The sequence below is a fragment of the Ostrinia nubilalis genome, chromosome 16, assembly GCF_963855985.1.
Source record: "Ostrinia nubilalis chromosome 16, ilOstNubi1.1, whole genome shotgun sequence".
Classification (NCBI taxonomy): Eukaryota; Metazoa; Arthropoda; class Insecta; order Lepidoptera; family Crambidae; genus Ostrinia; species Ostrinia nubilalis.
Genome location: NC_087103.1, coordinates 9,480,020 through 9,501,235, shown reverse-complemented (window position 1 = coordinate 9,501,235; position 21,216 = coordinate 9,480,020). Strand labels below are relative to the sequence as shown.

The following is a 21,216-nucleotide window of genomic DNA, read 5'->3' as shown; positions in this document are numbered from 1 at the left end:
CATCGAAATGATCTTCATAGCAATGTCTTGTAGCCTAGGCAGAGTGTATCTGCCTCAGCTATACCTTATTGTTAGAAGTAAATAAATTAATACTTATACATTTTTATATTTTACTTGGAAGAAGATATGACTCTAACATCACTTATGAACACTTTATTTGAATAAATCGCCAAATATACCACCGCGGAGACCCCAATCGCGTCTCTGCGTTCTATTGAATCGTATGAGCGTATGAATTTTTTGCGTTATTTTTCACAATTTCTATTTTTTAAAATGACCTATCGATAGCTTACTTTATTCTGATGAATAAAGTTCATTACAAGTTTTTCTCTAAAACTGACAGTTTGGCGAGAAAAAAATATTTTCTATCCACGCAGTACGCCGGCAGCGTTCGGATCGGATATAATGACGTCATCGTCCCCGCGCCGGGCGGTCAGTGAACTTTTTTAGTAATTTGGCCATAACTTCGTCAATTTTTGTCGTAGAACAAAAATTTTTGGACTGTGTATTAAGGATTTCTTAGCCCTATAAATCTGCATTCACAGCTAAAAATCGAAATGATCCTCATTGAGAACCTCCTCCTTTTTTGAAGTCGGTTGAAAACATAACCCTTTTTCTGGTGTAGTCGGTTATAAACTGTATTGCCGATAATAATGTTTAAGGTCCACCTTTTGTTCATAATGTTAAGAGCATTATCCGCCAGTCAACCTTTCAGCCACGCAGAGAGCTGTTAGTAGGTAAGTGCGGTGCAGAGGTGCAGTTAATGTTTTTTTACTCATTTAATTTATTTTAAGATATGTATAGCAAATAAAAAAAAATCTTAACCTAGTACCTATTAAAGTGAACCCATTGTTAATCCCCTGTTTAATTCCATTGTTAATTATTAAATTCGGCCAAAACATAAACAAAGTGAGAGCTCTGCTGTCTCACTCGCACGCTCCATAGCCGGCTACTCTGCGGCGACGCATCATAATTTACCTACCTACTAGCTGGCCACGCCGAGACGCGACCGCGCGGCACATTGGATTGGCGTCCTTGAAATTAGAAGCAGGGTGCGCGAGCGGCAGGCAGCGAATGTTACGGTAGACAGTAGGTAATTATCCTTAAGCAAGTTCTCTCCCAAATACATGTCAGTCTGCATCAAGTTGTATTTCACTTATTTAAAATCAAAATGCAGATTCATTCGTGTGCGTTACCTCAGAGATATCGTCGCTTGCCTCTCTAAGTGACGTATCTGACATTTTTTTCGAAACGGAGTTATCTACGCCATATCTTAATTAATTTCGCAAGACGAATCGATCTATCTAATCGCCTGAAAATTTTGCAAAATGTCAGTTACGTCAGTTAGAGAGGCAAGCGACGATATGGTGACGCTGATCAAGATGTGCTTATGTCATGGAAAAGGTAGAGCCTTAAATCCTGTAAATGTGCCGAGACGAGAATCTAGCATTTTTGCCCAATAAGATTTCGGAGTAATTGAAGAAAATAAGAAGCATTACCGCAGCGGAATCCCATTTTCACCAATTAAGTACTCCGCAACCTTACCGGGTAGGTACAAATGGTAGACTCTCGACACATTTACAGGATACAAGGCACCAACCCCTCCACATAAGCACATCCCGACCAGCGTCACCATGTCGCTGATGTAACGCACACGATTAATTTATGAATTATTAATCTTATCTACCTACTTATTTAAAAAGACCAGTGTCGCGCGCTAAATGAAAACAAGCTTGGTAGGCAGGTACCCATCCATTGGGGCTACTCCCGATCCCAGTAACGTCAATATACTTAGTAGGTATGCATGCCAGCCATTCACGCAGCACGTGTAAGTGAATCGAAAATGATGCTGTAGTCCGGTCGCCGAGCCCGTACGACGCACAGTAGTTTGATTTTAATAAAAGGTGGACATACGATCGAAAGTCATAATTTCACCGAAACAAAAATTGTTTTGGATAGCATTTTGAATGCTGATCAACATTTGTCATTATGCATTTTTCGATAAAACGAGCCTTTCATGCTTAAAAAAAATATGACAAGAAAATTTGTATGGAGAAAAATCTTTTTTATTTTTTTTCTGGCTACTGTTGCAAACTGTAGCGGTCAAACCTTATGTAGTCGTAAGTACCTATGGTGCCTAACATTACGACATAAATACTTTTTGCGGGCACGCGCGGCGAAGCGAGTAATGGACATGCAAAATTTTAATAATTTTATATATTCATTATTGATTTTATTGCACTTAAAGTAATTATTAATAGATAAATATACTTAGTCTAACTTACTACAGCCCCCTATTACCTCATTTCACGTTAAAACCTTTCAAACTAGAACCTAAGTTTGTAGGTACTAGGTAGTCTAAGTTGTTTTTATTGTCATTATAATATTCACTACTGGTCTACTGGTTATCGTGTAAGATAGATTAGGTAGATATCAACCCTTTACCTAGGTATATACCTACTTCTTGGCACCTATAATACCGACATACATGATTAAAAAAAGTCTTCAAGCAAGAATCCTTGACTTCAATGGTTATGAAAGATTTTTTAACTTTCTAGAGTAGTCCTGAATAGATCCTTAAATCATTTTGACTGTCATAATCGATTACAGTAGGTAGCGGGATAGTTTCAATTTTGATAGAACTGTAATTTCCAGTTCTTCTGTTGAATAGTCTTATACTTTCACAAAAATATAATTTTTTTTTGGCTCCTTTAAAGAGGTGTAAGTTTCTTTCCCTTCGTCTAAAAAGATAACGTACATAACACCTTTATTAGTAGCCTCAAACATAAAGCATAAAGCATACCTTTACCCAATCATCGAACTGAGAAAAATCTAAAATCCGACATTTATCACCTTCTTCCATTCATGTCTTCGATTATTATCTTCGTTCGAAAAACAAATCAAAAAAAGATATTTTAGCCTATTCACTTATCTTGATCAGAGTGTTCAAAATAATCAAAGTCACTCACATACTTACTTTTTCCGAAAGAATCCAATAGGCAGGTTTGCAGTACACCAAAATGTTATCACATTATCTGCACCATGTATCAGCAGTTTTTGTGTACGTTAGCTGGCATATAAAACTATAGGTACATAATGGATCTGCAATAATGTGTGGCAATAGGGCTCGGAAACGTGGCCTCTCAATATAGGCCTTATAAATAAGCTCAAAATTGCACAACGTGCTATGGAGAGGACTATGCTCGGTGTTTCTTTACAAGATCGAATCAGAAATGAGGAGGAGATCCGTAAACGAACCAAAGTCGTTGACATAGCCCAACGGATTAGCAAGCTAAAGTGACAATGGGCAGGGCACATAGTACGCAGAACTGATGGCCGATGGGGCAGTAAGGTTCTGGAGTGGAGGCCACGTACCGGAAAGCGCAGCGTAGGACGTCCACCCACAAGGTGGACCGACGACCTCATAAAGGTAGCAGGAAGGCGCTGGACGCAGGGCAACACCAAGCGGCCATTGTGGAAATCATTGGGGGAGGCCTATGTTCAGCAGTGGACGTTCTATGGTTGAAATGATGATGGATGATGAATAATGTGTAGAAGAGGGTTACGGATATTTCCATTTATGATGGAATTATATGACTAACTGAATGGAGAGCCATAAAAATGTATTGTTTACTATATGGGTTGAAACCCTTACTGAACCCACTACCTACTGTAATCGATTATGACAGTCAAAATGATTTAAGGATCTATTCAGGACTACTCTAGAAAGTTAAAAAATCTTTCATAACCATTGAAGTCAAGGATTCTTGCTTGAAGACTTTTTTTAATCATGTATGTCGGTATTATAAGTGCCAAGAAGTAGGTATATACCTAGGTAAAGGGTTGATATCTACCTAATCTATCTTACACGATAACCAGTAGACCAGTAGTGAATATTATAATGACAATAAAAACAACTTAGACTACCTAGTACCTACAAACTTAGGTTCTAGTTTGAAAGGTTTTAGCGTGAAATGAGGTAATAGGGGGCTGTAGTAAGTTAGACTAAGTATATTTATCTATTAATAATTACTTTAAGTGCATTAAAATCAATAATGAATAAATAAAAATATTTAAAATTTTGCATGTCCATTACTCGTATCGCCGCGCGTGCCCGCAAAAAGTATTTATGTCGTAATGTTAGGCACCATAGGTACTTACGACTACATAAGGTTTGACCGCTACAGTTTGCAACAGTAGCCAGAAAAAAAATAAAAAAGATTTTTCTCCATACAAATTTTCTTGTCATATTTTTTTTAAGCATGAAAGGCTCGTTTTATCGAAAAATGCATAATGCCAAATGTTGATCAGCATTCAAAATGCTATCCAAAACAATTTTTGTTTCGGTGAAATTATGACTTTCGATCGTATGTCCACCTATTTTTAAAATCAAACTACTGTGCGACGGGGACGGGCCGTCAAAGTGAGTGAGCGAGCGCGACAGCAATACAATTACGCGCGAGTGATAAGGATGGGTAGCATGGTGTCATTGGACGAAATTCTACGTGTTCGGCGACGATAAATAGAGAGAGAGAAGGAATAAAACATCAGTAAAATAATAATTAAATAAGTAAATAATATCCCATCAAAAACAATACTTGTCAAAAAAACCAAGTCTCGCAACTCAGTTGTTCTACGGTAAAAAGTTGTGAGATCCATGTAATGCCAAGTCCAGGCCAGGAAATCTTTAACGTTTTACATAAATATATTGACTTGGCCATCGCACTAAATAATTTAATTTACACGTGTTTTCATGCGATGGCCAAGTCAATATATTTATGTAAAACGTTAAAGATTTCCTGGCCTGGACTTGGTATTACATGGATCTCACAACTTTTTACCGTAGAACAACTGAGTTGCGAGACTTGGTTTTTTTGACAAGTATTGTTTTTGATGGGATCTCATTTCTTTTTGTATTTTGTAGACAGCAGTTATGTATCTAGAAAACTGGACCGAAATTGAAAAATTTTACTCGACTTGGCGGTTGCACTACCGTGCCCCCAAATATTTAAGTTTTTCCTTGATTCATACACCAAACACTACTTATATTCCAAATTTGAAGCTTCTAGGTCTGCTAGAAGTGCCTTAGAATTTTGATGATCGGTGAGTCAGTGAGTCAGTGAGTGACAAAATTAAGTAACTTTGACCCGTTATAATTCCTAAACTACTGGTTCAAATTGAATGAAATTTTAAATATACCGTGTCTTTACAATGCCTGCATAGCTAATGAAAATTCAGCCTTCTAGTTTTATCCACAACGAAGTTACAGGCAGTCGAAAATGGCCTGAATTGCTTCGAGAAAAGGATGGTACGGCCGTGCCGCTTTTTTGCTCGACTTGGTGGGCACTGCCGTGCCCCCAGATTTTGCCACCTAGGTATATTTTGTGCCAGCGCGGTATTATTACTCGTAAATAAATAGGTAGGTGCTATTATTATCGCGAGTGACGCGCAAACGAATGCAACGAAAAACCTAAACCTAAATCACAGATAATCCTAAATCTTAAACCTGTATGTGCAAGTCGATTAAAATGTAGGCATATTTTTGAATAAACTACGATACGAGTACGAAAAACTAAAACTGGATTTTGTATTTTTTACGAACAGTTCATTTGATATTTACTTGACTGCTCCAGAAGGAGGGTTATGTTTTTTTACATAATAATTATTTCTGAATATTTTTATGGAAAAAATAAGTTTTTTATTGATATCTACCTTTATTACTGCATGTTTCGATATTTTCCTGTTTTATATACCTAATAAAATAAAACAAAATGGAGTTTTATGATGATAATTTGTAGCGGGATACGAACCCACGGTGCTGGATATTGAGCGTCGGCTGTGATCGTTGTGCTACTTGGACATTATTATACCGTGTCGAAATTTTCAATAGCGTCTCTAATCTGTTTTTTGCTTAGTTACATGCCTTCATAAACAAAGCAGTAAACTTATTGGCTTTAGCGCCATCTTTTGATATAGCACGCCAAATAAATACTCCGCTCAAGTTGCTAGAATAGAAAGCATTAGCGGGTCGCAAACCGCGGGACGGTCAAGTCCGCTGCGGCACACTAGCGCGATCTGTTATCACCACTAGGAAACCAAGCGGGCCCGAGCAGTTTCAAGACTTAGGTCGGCCACATTTCGAGTATGGGATGATGCATCTGTACTAGTATTATATTATCTGTGGTCATGCATTCAAATTAGTTTTTTTGCAGAATCCCAGCTTCAGCTTCAGACTCCAGGCTCCATGGCGTAGCTACCGCCGTATCAATGATACGGGGCCCCTTGACTACAGGGGCCCCCAGGGCCGAACTTTTTCGGATTAGACAGTAGGCAACTGCCTAAGAAAGTTCTATAATTTATCAATGTTTTTTTTTTTAGAAAAGTTTATACCTTTTTTCGCAAACTTTTTAAATCAGAATTTTATCCTACTTCCTACTAATATTATAAATGCGAAAGTTTGGATGTCTGGATGTCATGATGTCTGGATGATTGTTACTCTTTCACGCAAAAACTACTGAACGGATTTTGTTGAAACTATACAGTATTATTATTTATAACCGTGATTAACATATAGCCTATAATTTATGACGATATGTGACAAATAAATTTCAATAAATAAATAAGACGTGTCTAAAAAGCGCCATCTATATATCGTCATTGGTTAAAATCTACAGCGCTGGACAAACAACTGTTTTTCGACGTTCGTAAAAATATTCATGCGGGGGAAGCCGTGAAACGCCATCTATCAACATGATATATCAAACAACAGCTTTTACGAACTAAGGGGTAAAACGAGCATCATCTTCCTTACGCAGAAAATCATTAGGTACACACTTATTTGGCATACATTCAAAACTAATAATTTTGTAAGGCAGAATCGTGTTTTGGCACATTTAAAAAGCATGCAGCAGGCAGTTTCTGTCACGGCTCCGGCGGTCCCACGCGAGCTTATCGTCGCAGATGATTTTCGCTCACCACCGCAGCTTCGGCTTGCTGCCGCCTACGCAGCCTCGAATTACACTCTAGGGGTGGGGCAGACAAGACTACGAGGAGTCGGTTTTACAGCTATTCGTTTCACTGACTATTGTAACATAATTCTACTGAACATTTAACAATATTTATGCCCTATAAATATTTGGTTAAAGAATGAATTACAGCGTGCGCGGAAAAAGTTTCTGCCAGATAAAGGGGAGCCGAACTAAAAAGACCTTTTTAGATTGGTCTCCGCGATTGATACAAAGTACGCTACGCCACTGTACAGCTCTTTTGTGTAGTAAGATAATACCAAAAGCAAATCTCCTAGCAAAAGTGTAGAACATCAGTAGGATTATGATTTCCTATTCTCCAGTGGGACATTCTGGGGTGACATTGAGGCGACAATAGCCAATGGTGATGGTGTCGGCCGACCGATTCCGGACTTGGTCGGTAGTTCGAACCCACTCATAAAATATCTCTAGAAGACCGAACTAGTTCATTTGACTGATTTTATAGTTTGTAGCAATCCATTCAGTGTCCGAGTAAGAACAGTGAATGAGCCTTAGTCCAGTCTACTTGTATCTATTTGTTCAATCATCAGCATGCATCTCTGTGCCGACTCTGTGCCCGTGGGTGGGGACCCAACAGTGATATCTAATTACCTATATTTTACAAAAACTTTTGGGCTGAGGTGAGAACTCACAAAGAGGTTTTCACTCAAGCCCGTTTTATTTCCAAATCATAAGACCGAAGTTCTGTTACGCCCGCAAACTGATCGCAGTATGCGCTTTCACACCCCTAAGGGCTGGTAAAACGCGTCGTGAAACTGACTTAAAATTTTTACATGTACTGCATTCTACAGAAGCTGCGGGTCCGCAACCAGTGCGTCTGGTGGCGCCTCCATGGCGACCGAATAAGAGGGCCCTGACCTGAGAGCAGATTTCACCAATAAAAGTTAAAAACAATCTAATTGTTACGACAAAGAAGAACGGTCATCTGTGACCCAGGCCCGACAGAAACTAGACATACCTCAGTTTTTTTGTCATGTCTTAATTAGTTAAATTATATATTTTATACAGTGTGTCCGGGCTTGTAGTGATCAAACTTTAAGGGCGTAATCTATGGACAATTTTATCGATGAAAATACTTCAAATTTGGGGCTTGACCCATTTCTCGCAAAATTACGAGGATTTAAGTTTTTAATTTTTAGTTTTCATCTCTTGCTTCAAAAAAAAGTGAAAGCGTGGGTAGCTTAACACTAATAAGCAAAAATTTTATATCATGCGATAGCCAATAAAATTATCTATTAGCAGAAGTAGAAAACAGATACAAGTTTCATACATTTTAAGGGAGTGAGAATGGATTTAATTAGAAAAAAACATGACTTTTTTCACTTCTTTTTCAGTTATTTTCCAACACAAGAAAAACCAGGTCGTTAAGGTATGTTTTATATGCATTGTATTATTAGTATTTGAGCTATTCTACAAAACGAATGTAAATTTATTAGTCTATGTCTATTAGTTTCGACGTAATTGTTGAACAAAGATACCCCTTCCCAGCGGTTTCCATAGCGCAATCGACATGCGAAAATGCACTGCCTGAAAGAATCACACAACCTATTCCGATTACTATGGAAACCGCTGGGAAGGGGTATCTTTGTTCAACAATTACGTCGAAACTAATAGACGTAGACTAATAAATTTACATTCGTTTTGTAGAATGGCTCAAATACTAATAATACAATGCAAATAAAACATACCTTAACGACCTGGTTTTTCTTGTGTTGGAAAATAACTGAAAAAGAAGTGAAAAAAGTCATGTTTTTTTCTAATTAAATCCATTCTTACTCCCTTAAAATGTATGAAACTTGTATCTGTTTTCTACTTCTGCTAATAGATAATTTTATTGGCTATCGCATGATATAAAATTTTTGCTTATTAGTGTTAATCTACCCACGCTTTCACTTGTTTTTGAAGGAAGAGGTGAAAACTAAAAATTAAAAACTTAAATCCTCGTAATTTTGCGAGAAATGGGTCAAGCCCCAAATTTGAAGTATTTTCATCGATAAAATTGTCCATAGATTACGCCCTTAAAGTTTGATCACTACAAGCCCGGACACACTGTATATTCGAAATCTATGTATAACACCAAAATACACTCGACATCAAATAAATCGCACCTCCCGCGACAAGCATTTTCAAACGTATGCTTTCCCACTTCCCACCAATATTGGCACCATTTGAAAGCCTAGCTCTAACCTTCATTTCATTAAAGGAAAGGTTTTTACCCCAAAAATGTGTCTTTAGAAGGATCCAGAGTCACTTCTTCAAAAAATAGGTAGTTACGCTAGAGCCAACTTTTATGGCTATAAAACTGTTAAGTTGGGATTAATCGCTATCCATCTGTTAAAGAGGACACGTGAGATAATTATTTGGTTTTATAACCATAAAAATTGGTCTAATTGATCCCATAGGTGGGCCCAAAGTGAGGTATTTTTTCAAGTCACATTTATGGTATATGTTAATCATTTATTAAGAAATTAAATGTGTTTTTCTTTAAGGATATTTATTGGGCTTTCAAATAACACCAATATTGTTGGGGCACCATGATTGTGTCAGAAGAAAATCGTTAAAGTTCGCGTCGCGGAAGGTGCGGTTTATTTGATGTTGAGTATATTACCCTTTGTTTTCGTTCAGGCGTTATACAAAAACTAATACAAAATGCCTATTTATCACCAAAATTGGTAAATGTATGTACCTAAATGTCTATTACAGCTGCTATGGAATGTATCTAGGTGACCTGGAGATACAGCCGGATTATATAGGGTGGAAACGAGAAGTTACAAAATCCAAAAATTCAATGTTACCAGCTTCCATAATCCGTAACCTATTATTGGTACCATTTGAAAGAGCTTGTGAAGCACTTTCAGAATCAGTAACTAGTTTTTCGATATCTTGTATAGTTTAGAAATAATCAAGTGAGATCACTTATCGTTCCATATGTATAACCACCCTGTATAATCCGGCTGCATCTCCAGGTCACCTAGATACATTCCATAGCAGCTGTAATAGACATTTAGGTACATTCATTTTGGTGATAAATAGGCATTTTGTATTAGTTTTTATATAACGCCTGAACAAAAACAAAGGGTAATATTTTGGTGTTATACATAGATTTCGAATATAAAAAATATATAATTTAACTAATTAAGACATGACAAAAAAACTGAGGTATGTCTCGTTTCTGTCGGGTCTGGGTTTTTTTTGTATGGGGCGTGACCGTTCTTCTTTACAGCTCTGAAACTATAAATTTACAGCTAAAAAACTAAATTGGTAAAATCCACTCTGGTGTCCTGGAAACTGAACTTTTGATTATTAAGGGTATTCGATTATATCTAGAAAATTTAATTAATACACCTACCTTAGTTCGGGGTCTTCCTCTGGGTCTTTTCACAGTCGATTCGTGAGTGGTGTCATCACTTTTAGTCTTTTTCACAATAGTACTATTAGTCTTTGCAGCACTATTCTTCTCCTTGATGTTTGCTTTAGATGCATTGTCTCTGCTTTCACCTGTCCTCTTGTCTTCATCGCTGTCACTCTTGTTAGAGTTATTCTTTGTGCTTTTCCCAGGTGTTTTTTGTGGTGATCCTTTTGGAATCAGCAATTTTGATACAGTTTTTAATGGCAAGTCATCTTCACTTGATGAATCTGATGAACATTTACTACATGATTCAGAGCTGGTGGATGTTTCTGATAACTGTGACTTGCCTTTTTTCTTCACTGTGGGGCGGTCCTTACCAGCTTTAGATGTTTTTAGCGTGCTGTCAGGTTTCTTTTTGACAGCTGTGCCCTTTTTTGGATTGACCTTTCTTGGTGGAATAGCAGCAATTTTGAGCTTCAGGCCTGTGTCACAGGAAGTGACTGAAAAATGGGGTTTGTGTGCGGTGCCTTGTTTAGCACCAGAACATTCCCAGTCACTTCCAGATGATTCGCTACTGCTGCTATGCTGTAAATGATAGAAAAAATAATTAGGAACATAATATTCTTCTCAAGATCAAATTTTAATTCTCTCAACAAAATGTACTTTAATATCCAATAATTACAAAAAAATTTAAAAATCTTGTGAGTAAAATTAAAAATCCGTAATATGGATACTAGCATTAATTTGTTACGCAATAAACCACATTATTTTAGAAAACTTATTTACTGTCAGAATTTTTAAGCTAAGTAGGTATTGTTTGATTTTAGTCAGTAGGTAAATAGCAACTAGCTTTTTAAACCCAAACTTGTAGTTTTAGGACACACAAACACAACTGACAGCAGAAAATGATAACAATTTTATTATAATGCAAGGTATTAGTTGATAAGAACCAGGAAATAGTTACATCAAAAAGTAATTATGTAAATGGTCTCTCTAAATATTATTATCTAAACCAACCTCAGAATCACTGTTAGAGTCAGAGTCACCACTTGAATCTTGTGTCTTTGGCAACTCAGTGCCCATTGCTGAAACAAACCAATAATAATATTAATATCAAGATGATAGTGTACATATTAGGTTAGTAAATTCTAGTTAATTGATATCTTAAATCAGTAGACCTTGTATAATCTAAGCATCTATTACCAATCTATTACTTTGTAAATAAGTCTAATAAGGTGTCTCTTCTAGTTTACTATGATGTTGTTGAAGGTATTTTCAGACATCATGTTTGTTTTTATGATAATTAATAGAAAATAATAGTTGATGACATAAGAGTATAAAATAGAATACCATGAATACATCAAACGAAACACATTTGTTCTCATGTTATGTATGAATCTAATGATGTTACTCACTTCAAGGTTGGTCAAGATGTTCCCAAGTACAACAGTTTACGGTGCTTCATTTCACACGTAAATGGATCACCAATGTGATATTAGTCTGAAAATAAGATTATTTACTACGTTATTTTGTGTAAAATGCTTTAACAAACGAAGATACAGTAGTAATTACATGAACAAAATACTACCTAATTCGAGAATGACAGATCTGACGACACTTGCAAGACCAGTTTCGAACCACCACAAGCGCGATAGTTAAATATATCGATGAATTTTCATGCTAACTACAAAATAACTACCCAATTAAGGGAAATTATAATCGTTTAGGTTACCTCGATCTGTTTTGAAGCTTTGGCTTGAGATTGTTTGTTAGCAAGCGTAACGGTTAAAGGACATTGGCGCCAAATAAGTGCATACGTTTACATTCACAGATTGATTTGGAGACACTGAACGACTCTGCCAGTTATATATAACCAAACATGCACCATATACATAAATAATTCACTAACCAGCTAGAAAATTTACACTGCATCGCAAAGATACGTAGAAAATTATATCACCAAACACTTGGCCTCCATGTTTACAAATTATTCGTCGTGTAAAAATTGTCAGGAATACACACACATACTCATATTACACATACTTTGTTGATAAAGAGAAAGTCAGAGAATTTTGCAACTTATTCTTTTTCTCATATGAAATTTGCTAGTATGTGAAAGAGACACCTAATGATTCATAAATATAAACGCTTGTAAGTTTGTATGTGCGAGTCAGCACGCAAAATGGCGTCGATCATACCATCAACCGCAAGATAGATTTTAGACAGCATACTACGTAACTTGGGTTTACAAATTCATTATAAAATAAGTGCATTTCACTCAATTCAGTTAAAACTATGTACCTACATTTTGTATTTTTCTTATTTACTAAATAAAAACAAATGAATTAAAAATAGTTGTGCTGCCATCTATACAACGATAAAGCGAGTTTTTAGAATCAACTATCCAAAGATTACGTTAACTATAGAGATATTTTATGTCGTGTCGTGTCGAGTAAGTATTATTTTGTATATTTATTTATTTGATTTGCATTAATTTAATCTTAATTAATACTGAATACCATAAATTATTCACATGTACTACTGCGTATTTCTGTGCATTAACCGTCTGGTTTCTTATAGGACAACACAAGCAAAGATTTGTAATGAGGATCATTTCGATTTTTAGCTGTGAATGCAGATTTATAGGGCTAAGAAATCCTTAATACACAGTCCAAAAATTTTTGTTCTACGACAAAAATTGACGAAGTTCTTTATGGCCAAATTACTAAAAAAGTTCACTGACCGCCCGGCGCGGGGACGATGACGTCATTATATCCGAACCGAACGCTGCCGGCGTACTGCGTGCATAGAAAATATTTTTTTCTAGCCAAACTATCAGTTTTAGAGAAAAACTTGTAATGACATTTATTCATCAGAATAAAGTAAGCTATCGATATGTAATTTTTAAAAACAGAAATTGTGAAAAATAACGCAAAAAATCCATACGCTCATACGATTCAATGGAACGCAGAGACGCGATTGGGGTCTCCGCGGTGGTATATTTGGTGATTTATTAAAATAAAGTGTTCATAAGTGTTGTTTTCTTCCAAGTAAAATATAAAAATGTATAAGTATTAATTTATTTACTTCTAACAATAAGGTATAGCTGAGGCAGATACACTCTGCCTAGGCTACAAGACATTGCTATGAAGATCATTTCGATGTACACGCAATACCTACAATGAGTTAAACCTACGTATACTATTCGCCGTGCCCATGGGCGGGCCAGCTGCTCCCTCCTGGAAATCTATTTAATCTTAGCCTAGAAGCTGGGTATGACTCCCCCGCCCCCCTCCTCTCCCCAGGTCATAAGCTGGGCATGACTTCCCCCTCGGCCAGAAGTTGGGTATGATTTACACCCCCCTCCCCCCCCAGGCCCGAAACTAAGTATGACTTGACCCCTTCCCCTCCCCCCAGGCCAGAAGCTGGGTAAGGCTTGCCCCTCCCCCAGGCCATAAGCATAAGCTGGATATGACTCCCCTTCGGCCAGAAGCTGGGTATGACACCCCCCCCATGCCAGAAACTGGGTATGACTTGACCCCCCCCCCCTCCCCCCAGGCCGGAAGCTGGGTAAGGCTAGCCCCTCCCCCCAGCACATAAGCATAAGCTGGGTATGACTTACCCCCCCCCCCCCTCCAGGCCAGAAACTGGGTATGACTTGCCTCTCCCCCCCTCCCACCAAGGCCAGAAGCTGGGTAAGGCTTGCCCCTCCCCCCAGGCTATAAGCTGGGTATGACTAGTCCCCCCCCCAGGCCAGAAACTGGGTATTATTAGCATCATTATTATGTATTATTATGTTCAATACAAACAATCATTAAGTTACACTCACCCCAACCGCGTCTCCGCATTGCATCGAATCCTATGAAAATGTGGTTTTTGGACATAGCGATACTTATTTTTCACAATTTTTATTTTTAAAAATTACTGGTCGATAGATTACTTTATTTTGATGAATAAATGTTATTAAAAGTTTTTTTCTAAAACTGATAGTTTAGCTGGAAAAAAAAAAATCCAACCCAATAGTACGCCGGCTGCGCTCGATTCGGATATAGTGACGTCACGCGGTCCTGCGTACGTTGACTTTTAGCGGCAAAAACGGCCTATGTTTATTACTTAATATCTTCGTAAGTAATGGTCCGATTTGGATAATTCAAAAAGATATATCTTTCTTATGTATTAAAGATTAACGTAGATACTAGTTTTATTGAATTTTCTACAACAGTACTGATCCTCATTATGTTTTGGCACGCTGCCTGACGTTAACGTACGTTTAGGTACTGTACTACTAGGTAAAACTACTGACTTGACTGTGTGTTGTGAATCATATTTACATCAGTGTGCATTTTCCATCAAGCCATTTCATTGTCAACATCTTCATCGAGTTATGTTATCTCAGACCATATAAAAATTCTTATGACAGCTGACTTATGCTGTCATTCCTGTCAGCCAGCATAAAAAAAAACACTTTGTAAGTGAAGTAGCGAAAAAAAGCGCGGGAAACGTCGGTTTGTTCGGTCGTCCTTTTTTTTGCTCTTTTTGAAATTTCATTAATTTTATAGTATATTGTATAGGATCAGTTGTAAAATAGTGTGTATATTCATTATTTGTATATATTTAATATAATTAGTGTAAAAATTCCTGTACATTGGTAAGTTTTTCAATTTTATAAAGTTTCATGGATGAGTCCGACGATCCTGGCGGGACCAGCGTCCCCCAGGTATCTAATTTTGTAACCATCTCTGTTGAAATACATAAAGCACAACACTATGATCGTCAATTGATTTGCACTTCACTAGTGTCAATTTTCTTCTTCTTCTCCACAGATGAGACAGGGACAGATAGGAAACGGCCCTATGATTGGTCCGTTCATAGTAAAAGTTCCGGCATCTATGGACTTCCATTGGGTAGCGCTAAAAAAAAAAAAAAGATCGTAACTTTTTAATAACGACTGCCTTAGCGACGTTGCAGTACCGCTTTAATATATTTTATAACAAGTAACGTTACCGCACCAATAACGGTACGGGTACATTATTATTTCAAATTATTTATAGAAATAAAAAAACATAAAATAAGTTTTACTTAAAAATTTATTTCATAAAAATACAACATAAAAACAAATGCATACAACTATCGACAAAATTACAAAGGTGGTCCTATCTTATGAGCACTTGAGTCTGAACATGAAGTACCTCTTAGAATTATCTACACGTTCGAAGATAATATACCAACCGGATGATTTTTTATTCCGAAGGAAAATTACAAAATAATAATGGAATAAAAAATCATCCGCTTAGCTCGATAATTATAAGTAAGCACCATAAACTTAGGAAACTATGAAATACTATTAGTAAGTAAAACTATACAGTTAGTAAGTAAAACTATACAGTCATTAATTCACAGAATCATCAACTGTAGGTTTTTAAGAAAAATAAAAGAAAACCTACCGCGCCAATAGAAAATAAAGTCTAGTTGGGCTTTATTTTCATCAATAACATTGAGACTGAACTATTTATGAACATAATATTTAGTAACTAGCTGCTGCCCGCGGCTTCACACGCGTGAAATTTAGTTTGTCAAAGATCGTCATAAATTATACAGGGTGGAACTTTGTAATGCCACCTGTAGGGAAAGTACTCTTAATACTGTAGATAGAAAATTTTACTCAAAGGAAACATTCCTTTATTTTTGTAAAGAAAGGGAACTGCATTCAAAGATATTCTGGGTTATAAAGTATAATACTGCAGTTTCATCAAAATCCGTTCAGTAGTTTTTGCGTGAAAAAGTAACAAACCTGTTAACATTCAGATTCCAGACGTCCATACAAACTTTCGCATTTATAATATTACATAGTACGAAGTAGGATTTGAGTAAATCTATCTTTAATTGCCAAGTAAGTAAATGTTAAAGACTCTTAGTTATTTTATCTCTGTTTGAGTCAATTTCAGTCATAAAACCCATTATACAAAAAAAATTAAGCCCGGGATGAACCTTAGAGAATTAAACCTCTTCTATGAAAGGGATGAACACTGGTTTAAAATTACATTTCCATACTAAATGTCAATTTTACCTAGAGTTTAACTTATTGAAATAAATAGGTACCCACCATTGAAGCCAACAGAACAGAATAATATAAATTAATATTAACTTTTTGCAATAATTGTTTACAAAATTTCAAGCGAGCGAACATTTCTATTGTCGCTGACTATAAATCCTACTAATATTATAAAGGTGAAAGTTTGTGTAGATGTTTGTTACTCTTTCACGCAAAAACTACTGAACGGATTTGGTTGAACCTTTACAGTATTATTATTTGTAATCTAGATTAACATATAGGGTATAATTTATGCCAATCTGTGGCACTAAATTTCACGCGGGTGAAGCCACGGGCAAAAGCTAGTTATAAATAAATGGTACCTAATTCTGTTTACAATAAAAATGATGATTACCTGTAATTGCGTAACACTAGACAGCCATTAACAAAATGAATCATTTTTACCGTATTTGCATGTTTATAAGAAACTAGCTGACCCGGCGAACTTCGTACCGCCTGTAAAAATCCGGTTATAGCCTATCTTCATTAGGGAAAATAAAGGATTCTAATTGTGAAATAATTTTTCAAATTGGTCCAGTACTTAGTTTCGGAGCCTCTTCAATACAAACAAACAAACAATCATATATGTCATCTTATAACTAAAATTTGTGTAGAAAAAAATATACTACGATTTTCTTTAACTTGCGTAAAACTATACAGCCATCAACAAAAGACATTATCTACTATAAGGTAATGAAAAAAAATTACCTACTTAACAGTACAATTTTCCATAATAAATTATGGTATTAACAAGTAATTATCAGTTTCCAAAAAAGTGAATAATCTACTGCAAGTTTCTAAGAAAAAAAAGACGACAGTAAAATGTACCCTAATAGATTTATAAATTATTTTTTTATACAACAACTACGATTTTCTTTGACTCAAGTAAAACTATCAGCCATTAACAAAGAAATTCACAATAAGTACATTCTTGAGGCAAAAATAACAAAAAACTTTAGTTAAAAAAACTATACACTGGGCCGGAATCTGAAACAATTTGAATTACATTATTATGATTCTTATTACAAATAATAACAGACTGAATAAGCGGTTCATAATAATAGAAAAAGAACTCAAATTGGCGACTTGTACCCGCACGTGATGTTTGTCGACGCTTATTCCTTTCATATTAAACCAGATTCAATTTGGTGTAACATTTACAATATTATTAAGGATAATACTACTACATACTGGGTGACTCTTTAAGGTGTTGCCATTTTTTATGAGCGACTCAGAATTATTAGTAAGTTAATCGATTTACGTGAAGAGCAGATTTTTTTTATTTATTTCATAATTTAATATTATCAAAAACAGCATGCGTGGACTTATCCATGAAATCACAGTCATTATGGCGCACGAAAATAAACCTTTAATGCCTTTACAACTTAAGGTATATGCACATGCGCATTATCAACAGATTATAGAGCAGTAGCGTAGTCAATACTGCGTTACCGCAACATATTTATGAACAGCTTATGATTACATTTGTCTGAATTTGTTTTAGATTTGTATGATCGTTAAAACGCTTACAATATTTTTTTAAATTGGCACTGCACTTATATTTATGAACTCGACTGTACATAATTTACATTTAAATGATATTATTGAGCGTTTGTCAAACCTACCAAATTTGGGGCTGTATCATTGCGGCAGTTTTTTCACTCAATACCTTCATTTTCTTGATCGTTGACTAGGCAAAATAAATATGTGGCGTAATAGCTCATACGCTTTCGGGCTCCGTTTTAAAAAAACCAAAGAGTCCACCTTTTGTTTGTGTGTACCGCCTCTGCTTGATGGGTTTATTTGCAAGCTGAACCTGAAATAATTAATAACAATAGTATAATACATGTATTAAACATATTATAAACGCTTACTTAAAATTAATTATCTACTTTGAAAAAAGCATCAAAATATGTAACTGAAATACTTAATATTAATAATTTTAGAAGAATACTAGCGGCCGCCCGCGACTTCGTACGCGTGGATCTCGTTTTACCCTCTTCATGTATCTTACGCGGTTTAAATTTTTTCATACAAATGTTTTTTCCCGCTAATTCCCGTTCACGTGGGAATTTCAGGAATTCCTTTCTTAGTGCATCTCTACGGTACCTAAGCTACGTCCCTTCCAAATTTCAAGTGCCTAGGTTTAGCCGTTTACGCTGTGCGTTGATCTATCTTACGCGGTTTAGATTCTTTCATACAAATGTTTTTTCCCGCTTACTCCCGTAACTCCCGTTCCCGTAGGAATTTAAATAAATTAAATACATTATTATGATACCTTAGGACGCAGCAATAATATTATCCATAATGACAGATGTGGCTCTGATGTAGATGGCAGGATATAGTTTCTGAAATATTTAATAAAACATAATTAAAATTTATTACACAATTAAAAAATTAGCATAAAATAACCCTATAAAATTAATTAGGTATGATGGTATAACCTGTGTTATAACTATGTAAAATTAATTTAAAAAGATAGTTTTATAAGATAGAATACTGCAACCTCTACTAAATATAAATATATTGGCAAAATCCTGTAAAACTTAATGTACAATTAATTATCACACAAAACAATATAATTTAAATAACTCAAGAAAGAGTTTTCTTTGCAGAATTAATATAGGTATTGCTTACAAAACATTACAAAAGAAAAATTACTATCACGAAAAATCAGTTTAAATTACGTATTGAAATTATAAATTATGTTCAATGAATATTGTAGGTGACTCATCAATTTAAAAGTACTTAGGTATTATTTACAACTGAGTTGAACATACCTTCACTCACAGCATTATCTGGCAACAACATTGAATTGAAGTTATCTCTATTAGCAGCTAGAAAGAAAAAAAATTATAAATAATCATCTATTGCAACATCCTGTATTGAAATCTTAAATGTTAAAATTAATGTTTCAATTTTTAGTGGTAAGTTACCGTGTCAATAATATAATTTATGTAAGGTGCCTAATCCAAACAAATAGAATAAGGATAATTTGTTTTATTGAAATGTAGTAAAATATCTCTTTCTATTTTAGTTTTATTGACTAAGTAGATTGATCTTAAAATAAAAGTAATACCTACTTATTAAGAACATTGTTTACTTTTTAAGTCAAATCAAAAAATTAAACTTTCTTTATTCGTATAGACTAATTAAATTAGTACTTGCAAAACACTTTATGGTTGAATCTAGGTATATACTTACTTTAACTTACTGGATGACCTGATCAGCAACAGCTTGGATGGTCGCCGAGATGTTATTATTTTCTTCATGGATAAATAAAAAATAGGACATCCATTCATCATTGTCATAACCAATAGATTGTTTTAGATTTATTTATCCTCAAAATGTGATTGGCAGACCTGAAACAAAAATCAGTCAGTTCAGTCCTAGGGAAATTGCAGCAAATTTTATAGCAATTGGGAAGGTTGTTTAATAACCTAAAAATATGACTTGCCTTTCTTTGACGAAGTTGCTCCTTTGTCATAGTTCCTGATAAAGGATTTGCAGGCAGGAGGTACTGTATCCTTAGAGCCTGCAATGCTTCATCACGTGCTAGAGAAAAAACCCTGGACTTGGTGGACGAGCAACCAGTCACGATGCATTTGGTGATAATAAGAAACCATCTTGTTTATACGGTAAACAATGTAAATACGGTAAAATGACCATTATTTGTTTGCTTTTATTTCCGAATATTTCGGAATCAAGATTTTTTTCTCGGAATTTCGAAAAGAATTGAGTGAATGAATGATTGATTGAATGAGCGAGCAAAATCAGCGAATGAATGAGTGGATACTGTCCTGTCAATGTCATTAAAATGACAGTTGACGTTTACGTCCTTTAGGATGCTCTTTTTTTTTTTAATTGGCCCAATCCTACAGGCTATGTTTGCTGAGATTATGTGGATGCTCCTAGAAATGACATTTGACTAACCATCTGTCAAACACTATGGCGTTTCCACCCCGTGTTCTTCTCTCTGGTAGCGCCGAGCGTCCCACCGGTGTTAATTTTGTATTAATATAAAATGTGCTGAAATAAAAGCAAGTTGATCTACAAACAGTTTATCATTATTCTCAATATGGTAGCAGAGCGTAGTTAGCTACAACAGTGGATAACGGAACAATAAAAGGGGTTGCGATCCTGAAAATTGTGGTAGCACATTGTGAGTGTGACTTCGACAAAAATGGCGTCTGCGGGCGTTGCTGCGGCGGCTACCACTTTGCCACTTCTAAATGAGAACACAAATTTCAGCACATGGAAATTTCGTCTGAAATTGATATTGGAGGAAAAAGGTGTATCATATGTTTTGGAGGAGGACAAAACAAAGGAACATGACAAACAATTCATGAAGGATGATGCCCGAGCCAAATCACTCATAGCTCAGTGCATTTCCGACAAATATGTGGAAATTATAAGAAATGCGTGTAATGCAAAAGAAATGCTAACGTTATTGGAAAATAACTTCGAACGAAGAAGCGTATATAATAGATTTTACCTAAAGAGAAAACTTTTGTCCATGAAATGCACAGAACCATTACAGACTTATTTGATCAAGTTCTGCTCGATAATAAGCGATCTACAAGCCATTGACGTACAAATAGAAGAAGACGATAAAATTTGCTACCTGCTATCTTCACTACCCAAGGAATATGATCATGTCATAACCTCAATTGAAACAATGGCAACGGAGAAGAGTTTGAGCTTTGACTTTGTAAAAGCGAGACTACTCG

General features: G+C 35.7%; 1 protein-coding gene and 1 long non-coding RNA gene across 2 annotated transcripts in view; both read right to left on the bottom strand.

The window, feature by feature from the left end:
• Nucleotides 1-12,708, bottom strand: part of LOC135079537 (uncharacterized) — a 69,739-nt gene extending 57,031 nt beyond the window's left edge. Inside the window, exons 1-4 of the mRNA XM_063974189.1 lie at nt 12,305-12,708; nt 11,811-11,895; nt 11,413-11,480; nt 10,396-10,980 (exon numbers count right to left, since the gene is read on the bottom strand). Coding sequence (XP_063830259.1) covers nt 10,396-10,980; nt 11,413-11,478 — 651 coding nt within the window. The 5' untranslated portion in view covers nt 11,479-11,480; nt 11,811-11,895; nt 12,305-12,708. The remainder of the gene's footprint in view (nt 1-10,395; nt 10,981-11,412; nt 11,481-11,810; nt 11,896-12,304) is intronic.
• Nucleotides 12,709-15,741: 3,033 nt separating this feature from the next.
• LOC135079354 (uncharacterized) lies at nt 15,742-20,289 on the bottom strand. The gene is made up of 6 exons (XR_010258785.1): nt 19,944-20,289; nt 19,691-19,848; nt 19,267-19,323; nt 18,765-18,834; nt 18,112-18,302; nt 15,742-17,473 (listed from the first exon to the last, which is right to left on the bottom strand). It is a non-coding gene; the product is annotated as an uncharacterized LOC135079354 (long non-coding RNA).
• Between the last annotated feature and the right edge of the window lie 927 nt (nt 20,290-21,216).